Source organism: Eurosta solidaginis, chromosome 1 (assembly GCF_040869045.1).
Source record: "Eurosta solidaginis isolate ZX-2024a chromosome 1, ASM4086904v1, whole genome shotgun sequence".
NCBI lineage: Eukaryota > Metazoa > Arthropoda > Insecta > Diptera > Tephritidae > Eurosta > Eurosta solidaginis.
In genome coordinates, this window is record NC_090319.1 from 13,821,532 (window position 1) to 13,838,750 (window position 17,219).

Consider the following 17,219-nt stretch of genomic DNA (forward strand, 5'->3'; position numbering starts at 1 on the left):
GTCCCTTTTCAAATTTGATTTCAAGGCAAATCAGTAGTGGAATTCACTAACTTTTTTAACCACATTTGCCATCGCTTTATTTGCGAATCGTTAACTATAACGATTTCGTTATAGTTACTATTTTATATCGATATTCGTTTATCGACGATAAGCTGTGTTGCTAAATAAACGGCAAGTAAATTGGCTGCGTTTAAAATCACGAAATTAATATTTCTGGCAATTTCAGTTAAAAAAGAAAATCGGAGCTTTAATTAAATACTTTCAAACACGAATAGCTACTTTATAAATCAAATGGCATTTGAGTACTTGACGTACGTTTTGTCACAAGATGGAGAATTACTAAGTCCATCGCCAGTGGTACTATTAAAATGAAATTTAAGTGTCGTTTATTTCGAGTCGTTAAAACTAAGTTAGTGAATAGTACAATCGATAAGGCAAGCGACAAAATTTTTAATTAAAATTTCAACTAATCGCATCGTTATAAGTTAGTGAATTCCACTACAGGGTTCGTATCGTGTGTTACGATTCGTATCGGAATCCATTCTTCACCCAATTTATAAATATGAAACCTCCAAATTATTTATACAAGTTATGATAGATTCTAAATCCAACTAGTACGCGAAGTCTCTAGTTAACATATGTATGTCGTTATTCGGACTCACGATTTCAGAGCTATTTTGATTGAATGTTTGAGTGAAAACTTGATTTCGATACGAATCGATACACGATATGGGCCCAGTTTCGGCATAGGGCAATTTTTTTAATCTTATGTGTTTTTAATCGTTTTTTAAACGGTTTTATTTAGCTTGACTTGAACGTCCGGGCGAACAGAATTTTGTAATTGAAATTTAAGTAACTTCCCGATAAACTACAAGCTTGAAACATGGAATATAGTTCAGAATCCGATGGCAATGCAATAATAAGAAAAAACTCCGATAGGTGGCGCATGGATCGAAATATTTAAAAAAATCGTATTTGTGGTCCGATTTGGTTCATATTTGGAATACATACATGAATAGAAAGCGACCTATGATGTCGGATTTAGTTCATATTTGGAACAAATATTACATACAACCCGGTAGAAGTGACATCTAAATATTTTGGAGTTGGAGGAGGGACAAGCATACGTGGCGCTGAGTCAAGTAAACTCTTTGGAAGGATTATATATTGAGGACTTAGATTATAACAAACTGATAAGAAAAAGTCCTTGTAATAATGAGTCACTAAATGAACTAAATAGAATGAAAAATAATAGACAATTAAATAATGACTAAAAACTTGAAAATAAAATAATTAAAAAATGATCTTAAGTTAAACGGCTTTATTGAAAACAATACTTACATGAAGTAATAATAATATTAAAAGCTAGAACATAATTAGGCAGGTCCTATGTACTAGTCATCACACTCCTCATCAATCTAGGACGTTGATCAGACAATTAAATAAAAGCGTTGGACGCGTCAAATTTCTATAAGTAAGATAAGCAAAACCAACTGAACCTTAATAAGGTCATGCTTCGCCTAACATTTTTATAAATTTCACGCGCCCAACGCTTTTATTTAATTGTCTGATCAATGCCCTAGATTGATGAGGGGTGTGATGGCTAGTACCTATGACCTACCTAATTATTTTCTAGCTTTCAGTATTATTATAACTTGAAGTAAGTATTGTTTTCAATAAAATCGTTTAACTTAAATTTTTTTTTTTTTAATTATTTTATTTTGTATTTATGTATATTGTGAGGAATTTCATGAATTCTCAATGATTTTCTGATTTGTCATTGTCAATCCCCAATTAAGTAAGTAAGTAAGTAACCACACCAATGGTAGTAGAACTTCAGAATTGAATGTATTCGCGTACTTCACTTATGAGTTAAAATCAAACAGATTACTGACTCCTTAGATTGCGCTGCTTACATACCACGTAGTTGCATCGTCATTAATTTCTCCCAGAGTCTAGATTTTTGGCGAACGCCTTCCCGAATAGTTGCTTATTTACTCCTTGCTCTTCTTTGTCTCGTATTTGCTGTGGCTATATATGTACATGTGTCTGTGTAGTTTATGCAACGTCGTCTTAAGCTCACAGCGCTCGTAGTTGCTGTGTATATATTTGCTATTATGTACATTTTTGCTGTGTGTGTAGATGTTATTATTTCATCTTCGACTGCTGTTGCGTGCAGCATTTACCTGTTATTTAGATTGATTTTATTAGCGACACTATTATGCTAAAATACAGCATTAACAAAAGAAAAAAAAAAAAAATCAGAATTAAAATTTTCATTGAAGATGACGCAACGCCGATAACGGTTTATCTGCGAACCAAATTTGACAAAGAATGACGAATATACATAAATTTATAGCATACAATAGAGAACGATGGAATTTCGTTTCGTTGTTCGTCCTGTGACAGTTTGTCCAAAATAAGCTCGGTTTTATGGTATCTCGGTCGGGTCCAGAGATATAAGCCAAAATTTGACAAACATGAAACTTTATGTAGCATGTTTGTTTGCTCTAAACCTTTGTGGCAGAACTTTTGGGGGAACTTCCCGTAGTTACCTCGAAAGTATTAGTTTCAGTGTTTGCCCCAGCTCCATTTTATTCGCCTTCTCCTGAAATTGTCTTTAGTTCGATTCGGCCTTAACAAGCGATATTCGCTGGTTTCTTCATCATGCATAAAATACAATCTACAACCGTTTTTGTCAATTATTTATTTCTAAATTTCTTTCATTTGATTAGAGTTCGTTGCTGCAATTATTATTGGGCGAATTACCTATAACAGATGGCGAAGTGGTCATACAAGGTGAAATTTCTTATGCAGCTCAAGAGCCATGGCTATTCACCGGCACCGTGCGTAACAATATATTATTCGGTGAAGCTTATGATCGCAAACGTTATCACGAGGTTACAAAATGCTGTGCACTCACAACAGACTTTCAACAGCTTAGTAACGGTGATAAGACGATCGTGGGCGAACGTGGAGCCTCATTATCTGGTGGACAACGTGCACGTATCAGGTAAGTTGGTAGTTCCTTGTTTTTATACTCAGTTGAGCAGAGCTCACAGAGTATAATAACTTTGATTGGATAACGGTTGGTTGTACAGGTATAAAGGAGTCGAGATAGATATAGACTTCCATATATCAAAATCATCAGTATCGAAAAAAAAATTGATTGAGCCATGTCCGTCCGTCCGTTAACACGATAACTTGAGTCAATTTTGAGGTATCTTGATGAAATTTGGTATGTAGGTTCCTGGGCACTCATCTCAGATCGCTATTTAAAATGAACGAAATCGGACTATAGCCACGCCCACTTTTTCGATATCGAAAATTTCGAAAAACACAAAACGTGCGATAATTCATTACAAAAGACGGATAAAGCGATGAAACTTGGTAGGTAAGTTGAACTTATGACGCACAATAGAAAATTAGTAACATTTTGAACAATGGGCGTGGCTCCGCCCACTTTTAAAAGAAGGTAATTTAAAAGTTTTGCAAGCTGTAATTTGGCAGTCGTTGAAGATATCGTGATGAAATTTAGCAGGAATGTTACTCCTTTTACTGTATATATGCTTAATAAAAATTAGTAGAATCGGAGAACGATCACGCCCACTATAAAAAAAATTTTTTTAAAGTCAAATTTTAACAAAAAATTTAATATCTTTACAGTATATAAGTAAATTATGTCAACATTCAACTCCAGTAATGATATGGTGCAACAAAATACAAAAATAAAAGAAAATTTCAAAATGGGCGTGGCTCCGCCCTTTTTCATTTAATTTGTCTAGGATACTTTTAAATCCATAAGTCAAAAAAAATTTACCAATCCTTGTTAAATTAGGAAGGAGCTTAGATTCTAGGACGATAACTGTTTTCTGTGAAAAGGGGCGGAATCGGTTGAAGCCACGCCCAGTTTTTATACACAGTCGACCGTCTGTCCTTCCGCTCGGCCGTTAACACGATAACTTCAGCAAAATCCGATATATCTTTACTAAACTCAGTTCACGTACTTATCTGAACTCACTTTGTATTGATGTAAAAAATGGCCGAAATCCGACTATAACCACGCCCACTTTTTCGCTTTCGAAAATTACGGAAAATAAAAAAAATGCCATAATTCTATACCAAATACGAAAAAAGGGATGAAACGTGGTAATTGGATTGGCTTATTGACGCAAAATATAACTTTAGAAAAAAACTTTGTAAAATGGGTGTGACACCTACCATATTAATTAGAAGAAAATGAAAAAGTTCTGCAGGGCGAAATCAAAAGCCCTTGGAATCATGGCAGGTATTACATATATAAAAAAATTAGCGGTACCCAACAGATGATGTTCTGGGTCACCCTGGTCCACATTTTGGTCGATATCTCGAAAACGCCTTCACATATACAACTACCACCACTCCCTTTTAAAACCCTCATTAATACCTTTAATTTGATACCCATATCGTAAAAACACATTATAGAGTCACCCCTGGTCCACCTTTATGGCGATATCTGGAAAAGGCGTCCACCTATAGAACTAAGGCCCACTCCCTTTTAAAATGCCCATTATCACATTTCGTTTGATACCCATATTGTACAAACGTATTCTAGAGTCAACCCTGGTCCACCTTTAGAACTAAGGCCCACTCCCTTTTAAAATACTCATTAACACCTTTCATTTGATACCAGTATTGTACAAACGCATTCTAGACTTACCCCTGGTCCACCTTTATGGCGATATCTCGAAAAGGCGTCCACCTATAGAACTAAGCCCACGCCTTTTAAAATACTCATTAACACCTTTCGTTTGATACCAGTATTCTACAAACGCATTCTAGAGTCAACCCTGGTCCACCTTTATAACGATATCTCGAAAAGGCGTCAGCCTATAGAACTAAGGCCCACTCCCTTTTAAAATACTCATTAACACCTTTCATTTGATACCAGTATTGTACAAACAAATTCTAGAGTCACCCCTGGTCCACCTTTAAGGCGATATCCCTAAATGGCGTCCACCCATAGAACTATGGCCTACTCCCTCTTAAAATACTATTCCATTTGATACACATGTCATACAAACACATTCCGGGGTTACCCTAGGTTCATTTTCCTACATGGTGATTTTCCCTTATTTTGTCTCCATAGCTCTCAGCTGAGTATGTAATGTTCGGTTACACCCGCACTTAGCCTTCCTTACTTGTTGTATTTCATGTTGTTGCAAAGTCATAAACATAAATATGAGATTTTAGGGATTACTGCCACAGTGGTACTGCTAGGTTGGCAGTGAAAGTGGTTGGATCCGGTTTACGGAGCAGACTGCTGTTAAGGTGTGTACATATTGTATCGATTTTTTTTATCTTATCTGGGTTTATCCAGAAACGCATAGCCTATCTCAAATGTCAATGCCATTAAAATTAAAAATTTGTATTTATTTTCTACGAGTCTGACCCGTGCGCATCTTGCGCAACCAATATAAAAGTCTCTTATCAAATATCAACAGAAATCAGCTCTATTAACTTACAACGTGCGCTGCCATCCAGCGTATAATAGCAACTGCCGTCAATCAATTAAAACTTACAGCTTGCGCTGTCATCTAGCGTACAATAAAGCTTGCGATGTCATCTAGCGTACAATAGCAACTGCCGGTAATGCAGTGCAAATATTCACAATAGTGCCATAGTACAAATAGATTTCTTTGTGTGCTCACAATCGTTGTTTTTAAATCTATATATGTACATATATAAAAAGAAGTGTACATTTTGATTGTCACTCCATAACTCGAGAAAGAATAGAAAGTTTGCCATGAAGTTTTTAAGATAACTTAGTAGGAACCCGGAGAGTGTTTGTGAAAAGTTTTCTTTTTCGGGAAGTGGACCAGGGACCGATTTATTCTAAACTATGGTATATATGGCTCGATTTGTCTGAAATTTGGTATGTAGGTAGCGTTATATCTTGAATTAAATGTCGGATAATTGTTCTTCCGGGAAGTAGACCAGGGACCGATTTATTCTAAACTATCGTATATATGGCTCGATTTGCCTGAAATTTGGTATGTAGGTAGCGTTATATGTGGAATAAAATGTCGGATAGAGTTTCTTCCGGGAAGAGGATCAGGGACCGATTTATTCTAAACTATCGTATATATGGCTCGATTTGCTTGAAATTTGATATGTAAGTAGCTTTATGACTGGATTAAAATAATTATAATTTTTCTTCCGGCAACTGGACCCGGGACCGACCTATTCTAAACAATAATTTTTCTTCTGGGAAGTGAACCAAAAACCGGTTTATTCTAAAATATAATATTCGTAATGCGATTTAGTTGAGTTTTGTAAACTAGTAGCATTTTGTCTTAATTAAAATATAGCATAATTTTTATAGAATAGAGGTCCTAACAAATGTATACTAACTATTGTTTTTCGCACATATACCTATGCCTGTAGTGTTTACTCCAGAATGCATAATTTGCTTCCCCTATCTATATATATAAAAAGAAGTGTACATTTTAATTGTCACTCCATAACTCGAGAACGGATAGAAAGATTGCCATGAAATTTTTAGTTTGGTATATAAATTTGCCTATATTAGTACTTACGATCGTTTTTTTTCGGGAAGTAGACCAGAGACAGACTGTGACTGGGATTAGGACTAGGACTGGGACTGAGACTCGGAGTGGGACTAGGACTGAGACTCGGAAGGGGATTGGAACAAAATACATACCACCCTCTGGGACTGGAAATAAGAGATGAAGAAGAACTTGAGAGAAGAGAGAAGAGAAAGGAGAGAAGGAGACTGAGAAAGAGATAGAATGAGAAGATGGAGATAGATGAAGCGAAAAAGAGGAGTAAATAAAAGGATTAGGAAAAAGTGTAGAGGGGGGAGGATAGAGTTAGACGGAAAAAGCTTATTAAAATGTATGCAGATAGACAAAATTTAGGGCAGAAACAACGTCTGCCGGTTCTGCTAGTTATTTTAATAAAATATTGCTAAACAAAAGCACTACGACCAAAATTGCCCAAAGCTCATTAATAGCATCTCCATCTTTACAACCAAAACATTATTTATAGATTTGGATTTCAAATAAGAGAAAAAAAGGGACCTGCACATAAAAACAGCAATTAGAAATAATATATGTGAGCCGGGCTATGAAAAGGTGGCTTATGACTAAAAAAAATACTACTACTAAGAAACTGAAGAAATGCATTGTTTATCTTTAACAGCTGTTTCTCGCAATTTATTTTTTGAGTCATAAGCCACCTTTTCATAGACCGGGTCACATATATGATTAATATCTCAGAGGGCGCCCATGCTAATTCAATTTACATACTGAATATCTTTCAAAGCGTTCGCGTTAGGGCCCTAAAACTCAGTAAAGCTTTTATCTCTAATATTTTCAGAAATATTATGTACAACGAAAAAGAGCTTGGCATTACCTACATTAACCAAAGTGATTTTTCATAGTGAATATGTATCTCTGAAAGTAGTGTTGTTGTAGTAACACTCCTTTAAGGTTTTGCATTGTTGAGGTACAAGCCCGACCGTCTCGTAAACGATTTAATTAGACCGCATTGAACCGCCATCCTAAGGTTACGTGGAAGCAGAAGATGGTTAAGATTTATAAAAGTTTAAGCCCAAATACCCCCCGTAGAAAATTGGAAAAGGAGGTGTATAGGTCCGTTAATCTTTTGAAGAGTTTTTCTCTCCAAAACTGCCTAATATCTTCTTTTTACCTCCAATTATAATTTTCTTAACCAAAACTAAAAAGAAACCGTCTAAGAGTATTCATGGTAGAAGCGTGAAAATTGGGAGAGTTGATTTGGGAGCCGAAGGCGTATGAAGTTAAATTAGGAATAACATTACAAACAGTTGGGAAAAGGTGAGGCAGTGGGGGATCGTAAATGAGAATGAAAGGAAGGGGGAAAAGGAAATAGGAGTGTGAAACACTTGCAAACACTTAAAAGCCAAAGTTCAAGCTGAACAAAGTCTGTCGGGTACGCTACAATAAATAAAGTTCAAATTTTGTTTAATTTATTTAGAAAACTTTTAAAGAAATTTGGGGTGAAACTTGCGCATTTAAGGTGGTACAAAATGTTGAATAGCTGCTTCAAATATTTAGGTAGTAGTAGAAGGCGTAGCATCACCCACTTTATAAGAGGGCATGCATATCGCGCAACCGATCATTTGGGAGCTACGTTGAGCATCCGAAGTAATATATACTACATGGTTCTCCAGTTGCCCGGTTGCGATAGAAAGAAATGCAGGATGAGACCATGATAGTTACTTTAAAAGTCAGGTCTATTTGTGACTTATCCATTACCAGGTAAAACAGCTGATCGAACTAACCTTACGGAAATCAATGTAATCGATTAATGGTGCCATACCATAACGCTAACGCCATAACATAACGATACCATAGCCAACCAATTGGTTTTTGGTTTCTCGCCATAACCATAACCTAAAAATATTTGAGTTGGTGAATTTAATAACTTTTTGTAGATTTTATTCATTGTTTTGGATACGTTATGACTAAGAGACTTATTTTTTGTGGAATATGTTTGTAATTTTTTGCGTTTTCTTCATTTTTATAAAATTTTCACGATTTTTAGGTTAAGGCACCATTAATCGATCACATTGGAGATGGTTATGGTTATGGGTATGGTTACGACTATGGCGTTAGGGTTAAGGAAGTTAAATTGGCCCTTAATTTTGACGTCTATTACGAAGATATCACAGCGTATAAGAATCTGTTAAGTACTTTCGCCGCTTATAAAGCCAACTCAGACATATATTCCTTTTTATTTACATATGAGATTTGTATATTTTTGAAAAATCTTCTCTGGCTTGCAAAATTTCATTGACAATTCACCTGCCGTTATCAGGCTAATAACCTTAACAAAATATATGAGAGAGCTATAATTTCCAAAAAAAAAGGCAGGAAAAACAGCCTGTATGCCATAAGCGATTCTCCCACTAAAGCTCAAAGTTCTTAAAAATTTCGTCTGACATAAAAAATAATTAACGACACGAATTACCTCCACGAAGATTGAGGCTGAGCGACTATTCCAAACTGCGTCGTCTACTTTAAATTCTCCCTTAAAATTAGCAATGCGGAACGTACATGTTTTCATCCGACTCTGAAGGGCGGATAAATTTCTACGGAGAATATTTACACTCGGAAGTGTTTGCTAAACCACTGCCGAATGGCAAACCCGCTTTTTCTAATTGGAAACTTTTTTCAAAATTTTTGATGTTGCTTTGCCCGAGACCCACGACCTTTGGTGTGATAGGCGAAACACGCTACCACCGCACTACGGCGGCTGCTGTTTGTTCACATTGCTTTAAATTATATTCATTCAAATGTTGTTATTCTAGAAAAACATGTACATTCGTTTTAATCCCCATACATTTGCTCCGTTCCCTTTTTATTCGCCCAAAGCATTACGCTTAATTGTAAAGGAAGTGAACGTATTTACATTAAAATATGCGCTTTTGAAATTCTTATCTCTGTTATGACTTTCAACACCTTCAACCTTTTGCATTTATTATTATCATCGATACGAACATCGCAATAATAATAATTCGGTTTACAAAAAGTGCAGATTGGAATTTTTTAATCACTTTATTTGGCAGAGCCAGGTCCCCTCTCCCGCATCCATCTATCACCGACCCATTACGGAACATATCGATAGCTGAATTCAACATCATCATATCTGCACTGCCGATTGAAATACGTCCCCTCTGAGCACACGATTCAAAGACGCAGAATATTTTTTTAAAAAAGCTTTATCTCCATTCCTACACGGCAAGAATGGGTCTTCTTCTTGTAGCTGTGCTTCGCCCCATAAAATATTTGCGATCACTCAGAAATTGTCATCAATTATCCTATTACGTAACAGGACCAAAGAGACATGGGTGTTAGTGGCGTTGGTTCTACATTGAATTAAAAAGATAGTTGTTGTCATGTGGAGACACATCACATACAGGCCAGACATTGCACTGATTCAAGATAAGCAAGAGTGTTATCCATCACAGCATCCAGATCGAAATTATGCCAGAAAGACGCGCGTTTCCCTGACAAGTCTGCTTTTCTCAACTGCGAGGGCGCTATCAACATATCCATCGATGGCTTTAAGCTTAATGGGAAGGTATATTTGAACTAGGCCTGGGACAAGAGATCCTTTTCCACATTCACAACCACTGTAAAGTAAATCTACCGGTTATAAAATAGTGTAACGAATTTAGAGAAATTCCGCTTATTTGCAACCTTCTTCTTACGTTCGTATCGCTAAGATGTTGAATAAAACACTCCAATGTTCTGTATTACAAAATAGTCTTTATTAGGCTACTTTAAGAGTACTTCACTTCGCTACTGATAGCGTGCTTAAATCAAACTGATTCGTCATGCCTCAGCTTGTGCTGCTTTTATACTCTTCGGTTTCCTCGTTCACCCTTTTCTCCTAAGATGTAGTAATTTCGTGAACCTGATGCTTGTTTACCAGCTATATACACGTATATTTGTAATTTGTATCCATATGCGTGTGTATATGTGCGTACTACTACGGCTGATGCTGACATGCGTTTGTGAGTATCTCTATTGCCTTGTATATATCTGTGTAGATGATGATTGATTTGTTTATGTACATATTGCTTAGTATCAGCTTAGTGATGGTAGTTTCGCTTAGTGAAACTAATATTTGTCACAACAGCAACACTGCCGGCTACGTCCACATATATGTATGCGTATTTCGAACTCAAGGAATGTGGTCCAACTCAAAACTTTCGCTACTCAGGTGCTATGCACAGCATTACGAAACTCATATACGACCGAAAACTGGATAGCCACCGTATCTGATAGCCAGAGCTATCGGGTCAACGACGATGTTCAGGTTTGTTGCGGTATTTATGATCCACTAGACAATTTGCGTTCATGCAGCACAATATCTCATGTCTCAGCTGTAATCTTCCAAGTGCGAGGTACTCACTGTGCGACTGCGCAACGCACTGTGGCAGCAGAATGAAATTCCTTGAGAATTATTTTAGAGCCCCCCGCCCCAAAAGACAAGGACGTTAGGTATAGGGAGCTTCCGAAATATACTATAATAAACTCAAGGGTTTGAACAAAGTGAAACGGGACTGCCACTGGAGCTTTTGAACTTTCGTCAGCCGTTTTACACAATTTTTATTTTGTTATTTCAAAAGCTTTGCTATCAAAACGGCACGTTACCGCTTATCGGAGTCACGGAGGACTCGCCACACCAACCAACAGAGAGGGATAATACTTTAAACTCATTCGATAGGCCCATTCGTGGCATTAGTCAGTCAGTCCTAAGCTAGTCAATCAACTTTGTATGGGTTCTAGGTATATAATACTATTGATATTAATTCGGAAGGAACACAATGGCAAACTGACTAATTTGAACGCCCTTTTAATTATTTTATTGCAGCTTGGCACGCGCCGTCTACAAACCCGCATCTATTTATTTACTTGATGATCCTCTAAGTGCTGTAGATGCACATGTGGGTCGTCATCTTTTCGACGAAGTCATTGGTCCACGTGGTCGTTTGGCTACCGAAAAAGCAACACGCCTCCTAATTACGCATCAAGTACATTTTCTTACTGAAGCCGATTGGATTGTAATTATTGAAAATGGTAGAATCTCACGCCAGGGCACCTATGAAGAGTTATCTAATAGTGATTTGGATTTTGCTAAATTACTTGAACGCATCAAGGAAGAAGAAGTGGCGGAGAGTGAAAATGAATCTATTTTATCAAATGATTTGACCGCATACGAGGAAGAAGATATTCCATATATTGATGGTGTACGTGATGGTTATCAACCGTTACGTCGTAATAGCGTCAACGATGGCTCGTTAATACGTAAATCAAATAGTCTGCCCATAAGTTCAGAGCAAAATATCTCAGACGATTCAGACAATGCAGAGGATCAAGCAAAAGGTGGCGTTTCCCTTCACGTTTGGTGGGAATATTTTCGCGCTGGTAGTAGCGTTTGCGGTTTAGTCTTTATGACTTTGATTATGTTGCTGTCACAAGTTGTGTGTAGTGGTTCGGACTTTTTTGTAAATATTTGGACACAGCAGGAATATTTGCGCTCGCTAAATAAGCCCACGATGTTTACAACTTTTGAATGCTTGTATATATATGGTGCGCTCATTCTTGCTGTTTGTGTGGTAAGTAAATAAAATTGAGATTAATGTGAATTAACAAAATAGTCACATTCGTTGACTTCCAAATGGCAGCATGGACAGGATCCTTAATCTTTCAGTAAACTTTTATCTCGAAAGATCATCCCCATTTTTGTGGTTGTTGTTGTAGTGATAAGGATACTCCCCGAAGGCTTTGGGGGTGTTATTCGAGGCCATCCCCCCTCCCCAACCCAAGTTCCATGAGGAGCTTGGGGTCGCCAGAGCCTCGTCTGTTAGTGAAACAGGATTCGCCACGCATAGGTGAGGTTGACAATTGGGTTTAGAGAAGATATATATTGCGCCGCAACCTGAAAGGGTTGCGCTACACAGCCCCTTGAATCTGGTATTTTATTCGCTTCTTACGACAGGCATACCTACCGCGGGTATATTCTGACCCCCTAACCCGCTGGGGGTATCATCCCCATTCCCTCTTAATAGAACGTGATTTTTGTTTGTCGTGAGAGGAGTATGTATGTGCGAAGTGCGTGGGGAATGTGCGAACACATGCATTGACGGGTTCTTTTAGCTCTTCCACCAAATACTTCTATAGGGATGTCAAGAATTCCATCAGCGCGTTCGAAAAGATCTGATTTGAAGTATTCTCAGCAAGAATAGTACTAAAATTAGGTGATAAGGAAAGCGTTAAAAGTATTTCCTACAAGTATACAGTCTTTCGACTTATGTTCACGATGAGTGTAAAACAGGTTGTAATTTTTGGTTCGCACTCCCATAATCTTTTGTGTGCTAGCTGTGTGGTTGTTGTTGTTGTTGTAGCAGTGCTTCGCCCCACTCAATAGGTGCGAGCGATCACAAATTGTCATCAATATCCTCTAACGGTAGTCCAAGGGAACTTGCTGTTTCAACAGGGGTGGACCATAATGAAAGGGGTGTTAGAGGCGTTGCTTCCACATTATAATTAAAAAGATGATTGGTGTCATGTGGGGACACATTGCAAGCGGGGCATACATTTTGTATTTCGGGGTTGATTCTGAATAGGTAAGAGTTTAGCCTGTTACAGTATCCAGAACGAAGTTGAGCTAGAGTGACTCGCGTTTCCCTGGGGAGTATGCGTTCCTCTTCCGCAAGTTTTGGGTACTGTTCTTTGAGTACTGGATTCACCGGGCAATTCCTGGCATAAAGGTGCGACGCCTGTTTGTGGAGTTCACTGAGGACTTGCTTGTGTTTTATTGCTTCATACGGCTGAGTTCTCAGGTGCCGTATTTCCTCATAATGCTTACGGAGATGACACCTTAAGCCCCTAGGCGGTGTAGGCTCATCAATTAGATGTCTGTTGGGATGCCCAGGTTTCTGGGTATTCAACAGGAACTGTTTGGTTAGCATCTCATTTCTCTCCCTGATGGGGAGTATTCTCGCCTCATTATGTAGATGGTGTTCTGGGGACATATGGAGACAGCCCGTGGCGGTTCTGAGAGCAGTATTTTGGCAGGCCTGTAGCTTCTTCCAGTGAGTAGTTTTTAGGCTTGGCAACCATATAGGGTACGCGTAGCATGCAATTGGCCGGCCAAATGCTTTGTATGTGGTAATGAGCGCTCATTACCTAGCTGTGTGGTCTTCTGTCGTTCTTCTATCGTTATAACTCCTATCTGCCGTCAGAATATTTGAACTTTGTATCCTCAAACATCTTTATTTTCAATACTCCCTCTATTCGTTTCCATTTAGACCACAGTTTTTCGTGGCTATCTCTTCTTCAAAATCTGTATGCACGCTTCAAAAGTACTGCACGATCGTATGTTTGGCAGCATACTACGAGCGACAATGCGTTTCTTTGATACGAATCCCTCTGGACGCATTTTGAATCGTTTCTCCAAAGATATGGGTGCCATAGATGAATATCTACCAAAATCTGTCATGGATTTCATACAAATCGCTTTGGTTATGTTTGGCATCTTAATTGTAATTACCGTTATCAATCCCATCTTACTAGTAGCCATATGCATTGTGGCTTTAGTTGATTACTGCATATTGCAGTTGTATTTGCGGCCATCACAAGATCTCAAACGTTTGGAGGGTATATGTAAGTAAATTGTATTGTATACTTTAGTAATAAAAAGTTATTAATTATGAGTGTTCATGCTTTCATAGGCCGTAGTCCGGTCTTCTCGCATCTCTCCGCATCACTGACTGGCATTGCGACGATACGCGCACGTGAATTACAGGATGTTGTAATAAAAGAATTTGACGCATTACAAGATGTACACAGTGCTGTCTGGCAACTGACGATGGCTTCTAATACAGCATTGGGTTTGTGGTTGGATTGTGTGAGCTGCTGTTTTCTTGCCTCGGTGACGTTTAGCTTTACACTTTTGAGCAGACGTCAGTATTGCAAATTCAAGCTGAAACTATAAAATACATTTTTTTTTTTTATTTAAAATTTAGAAACCTTCAGCGGTAACGTCGGTTTGGCTATATCTCAAGCCATGATTCTTACTGGTATGGTGCAGTATGGCGTGCGCCAAATAGCCGAATCTCTACAACAAATGACCAGCGTAGAGCGTGTTTTGCAATATACCGATATCGAGCAAGAATCTGAAATTACTAAACAACCACCGAATAATTGGCCGTCCCAAGGACAAGTTGAGTTTAAAGATCTATCGTTGAGTTATGATCTCAACAATCCACCTGTGTTGAAAAATTTAAATATCACCATTGAACCCAGCTGGAAGGTAGGTGTAGTAGGCCGCACAGGTGCTGGCAAAAGCTCGCTAATAGGTGCGCTCTTTCGCCTTTCACATCTCGAGGGTGACATACTCGTTGATGGTATTGAGACGGGCAGCATTTCATTGGAGGCGCTACGTTCAAAAATTTCGATAATACCACAAGATCCAGTGCTCTTTTCTGCTACCATACGTTACAATTTGGATCCGTTCGATAAGTATGGTGATGGTGATTTATGGTGCGCATTAGAAGATGTATGTTGTATAATTGTAGTTTTTTTATATGATATGTGAGTGTAATATCTTCACTTTTCTAGGTTGAATTAAAAGGTGCCATACCTGGCCTCGATTATATGGTTACACAACGTGGCAGCAATTTCAGTGTTGGGCAACGTCAGCTACTGTGTTTGGCGCGCGCTATATTGCGTAATAATAAAGTGTTGGTGCTGGATGAGGCAACCGCAAATGTGGATCCACAGTGCGTATCGAATTATTTTTTTTACTACCTTTATATTAAGTCCATTTCATGTTTGTCCCCTCATTTCCATACGAATTTTTGACCCACGGAAAAGTCTTTGTCGGTAACATCCCGTTGAGCTAGACACTTGGTACTTAGATCATAGTTCAGATATGGGGACATTACAATGCAAGTGGAAAAAATCCGCTAGCTGGCGCACGGATCGAGATATACAGAAAATTTATTTTAAAATGGAAATTTTGCGATCGACTTTTAACTAACTTCTCGGTGATCCAGAGACTTGAAATTTAGCACATAGTTTGCGAGTCGATGGCACTGCAATTCATGGAAAACAAAATGCCGCCAGGTGGCAGAGGAATCGAGATAAACGAAAATCCCTGAAAAAACGAGGGGAATCTTGCGATCGATTTTTAAGTAACTTGCCGGTGAGCTAGGGGCTTGAAACTTGGGCAGTGAGTCAGAACCCGGTGACAATGCAATATTTTATCAAAAAAATTCCGCTAGGTGGCGCATGGATCGAGATATTAGGAAAATTAATTTTAATTTGGGAATATTTCAATCCATTTTTAACTAACTTCCCGTTTGCCTAGAGACTCGTAACTTGGCACATAGTTCGAGACCCGGTGACAATACAATTTATAGAAAACCAAGTTCCGCTAGGTGGCGTGCTAATTGAGATATCTACAAATCCCTGAAAAACGAGGGGAAACTTGCGATCGATTTTTGAGTAACTTGCTGGTGAGCTAGAGACTTGAAACTTGGGCCGTGGGTCAGAACCGGTGACAATGCAACATTTGATAAAAAAAAATTCGCTAGGTGGCACGCGGATCGAGATAGTAAGAAAACAAATTTTAATTTGGGAATCTTTCAATCCATTTTAACTAACTTCCCGGTTACCTAGAGACTTGAAACTTGGCACTTAGTTAGAGGCCTGGTGACAATAAAACTTATAGAAAACAAAGTTCCGCTAGGTGGCGCGCTAGTCAAGATAGCTGCAAATCCTTTAAAAACGAGGGAATATTGCGATCGATTTTCGAGTAACTTCCCGATGAGCTAGAGACATGAAAATTGGGCCGTAAGTCAGAACCCCGTGACAATGCAATATTTTATCAAAAAAATTTCGCTAGGTGGCACATGGATCGAGATATTGATAAAACTAGTTTTAAATTGGGAATCTTGTTATCGATTTTTAGCTAACTTCCTGGATATCTAGAGACTTGAAACCTGAAATATAGTTTAAAACTCGGTGACAGTGCAATGTTTGAACAAAAAATTTGAGCTGCGTAACGCACCAGCCGAACTATTTAGAAGATTAAGCCATACTTTCATGGCTAGCCTCCTGAGTGTTGCAGGCGTTGTAGAATTCCACCTCGTTGAAGGCCCAACTCAATGCACGTCCTTGCATACTTTTAGGCGTACGCGGCTTTCAACACAATTCTTTTAGACTTTCAGGCGTATGCGAATTTCACCACGATTTTCAGCTGTGCAAATTAAGTAGCTGACAAACGAGGTGGAATTCTCTTGTTATGATGCGAGGTGGAATTCTGTTCTTTTCGCCAGTGTTGTCAGCGAAAATTCCGCTAATTCTCTTAAATCTTGCTATTTTGAACAAATAAATAAAGATAAGAATTTTCACTTAGGAATTACTTAAATTACTAATCAAAGTTGCAATTTCCTTTTTATATGCAGTACCATTCAATCACAAGAGGTTTGCTCGGCTGAGCAAATTTTTTGACATTTGCAGCCATTTTGCACCCAAATCGAAATGAAATCCGTCAACTGTGTTGTTTCTTTGCATTTTTTTGAAAAATTTAGAAAATTAGTAGTAGAAATAGGAAGCAATTAGTTTACAAATACCCGATAAGTACTAAGCTACATA

General features: G+C 38.1%; 2 protein-coding genes across 6 annotated transcripts in view; one reads left to right on the top strand and one right to left on the bottom strand.

The window, feature by feature from the left end:
• Positions 1-17,219, bottom strand: part of sad (Cytochrome P450 family protein sad) — a 265,008-nt gene that overhangs the window by 114,539 nt on the left and 133,250 nt on the right. The gene's annotated exons all lie outside the window — the stretch shown is intronic.
• The window catches only part of Cftr (CF transmembrane conductance regulator), a 91,562-nt gene that overhangs the window by 65,249 nt on the left and 9,094 nt on the right, over positions 1-17,219 (top strand). For all 5 annotated transcript variants that reach the window (XM_067780944.1, XM_067780920.1, XM_067780925.1 and 2 more), the window contains exons 7-12: positions 2,736-3,013; positions 11,428-12,172; positions 13,868-14,222; positions 14,291-14,521; positions 14,585-15,117; positions 15,180-15,340. In XM_067780944.1, the coding sequence (XP_067637045.1) occupies positions 2,736-3,013; positions 11,428-12,172; positions 13,868-14,222; positions 14,291-14,521; positions 14,585-15,117; positions 15,180-15,340 (2,303 nt within the window). The remainder of the gene's footprint in view (positions 1-2,735; positions 3,014-11,427; positions 12,173-13,867; positions 14,223-14,290; positions 14,522-14,584; positions 15,118-15,179; positions 15,341-17,219) is intronic.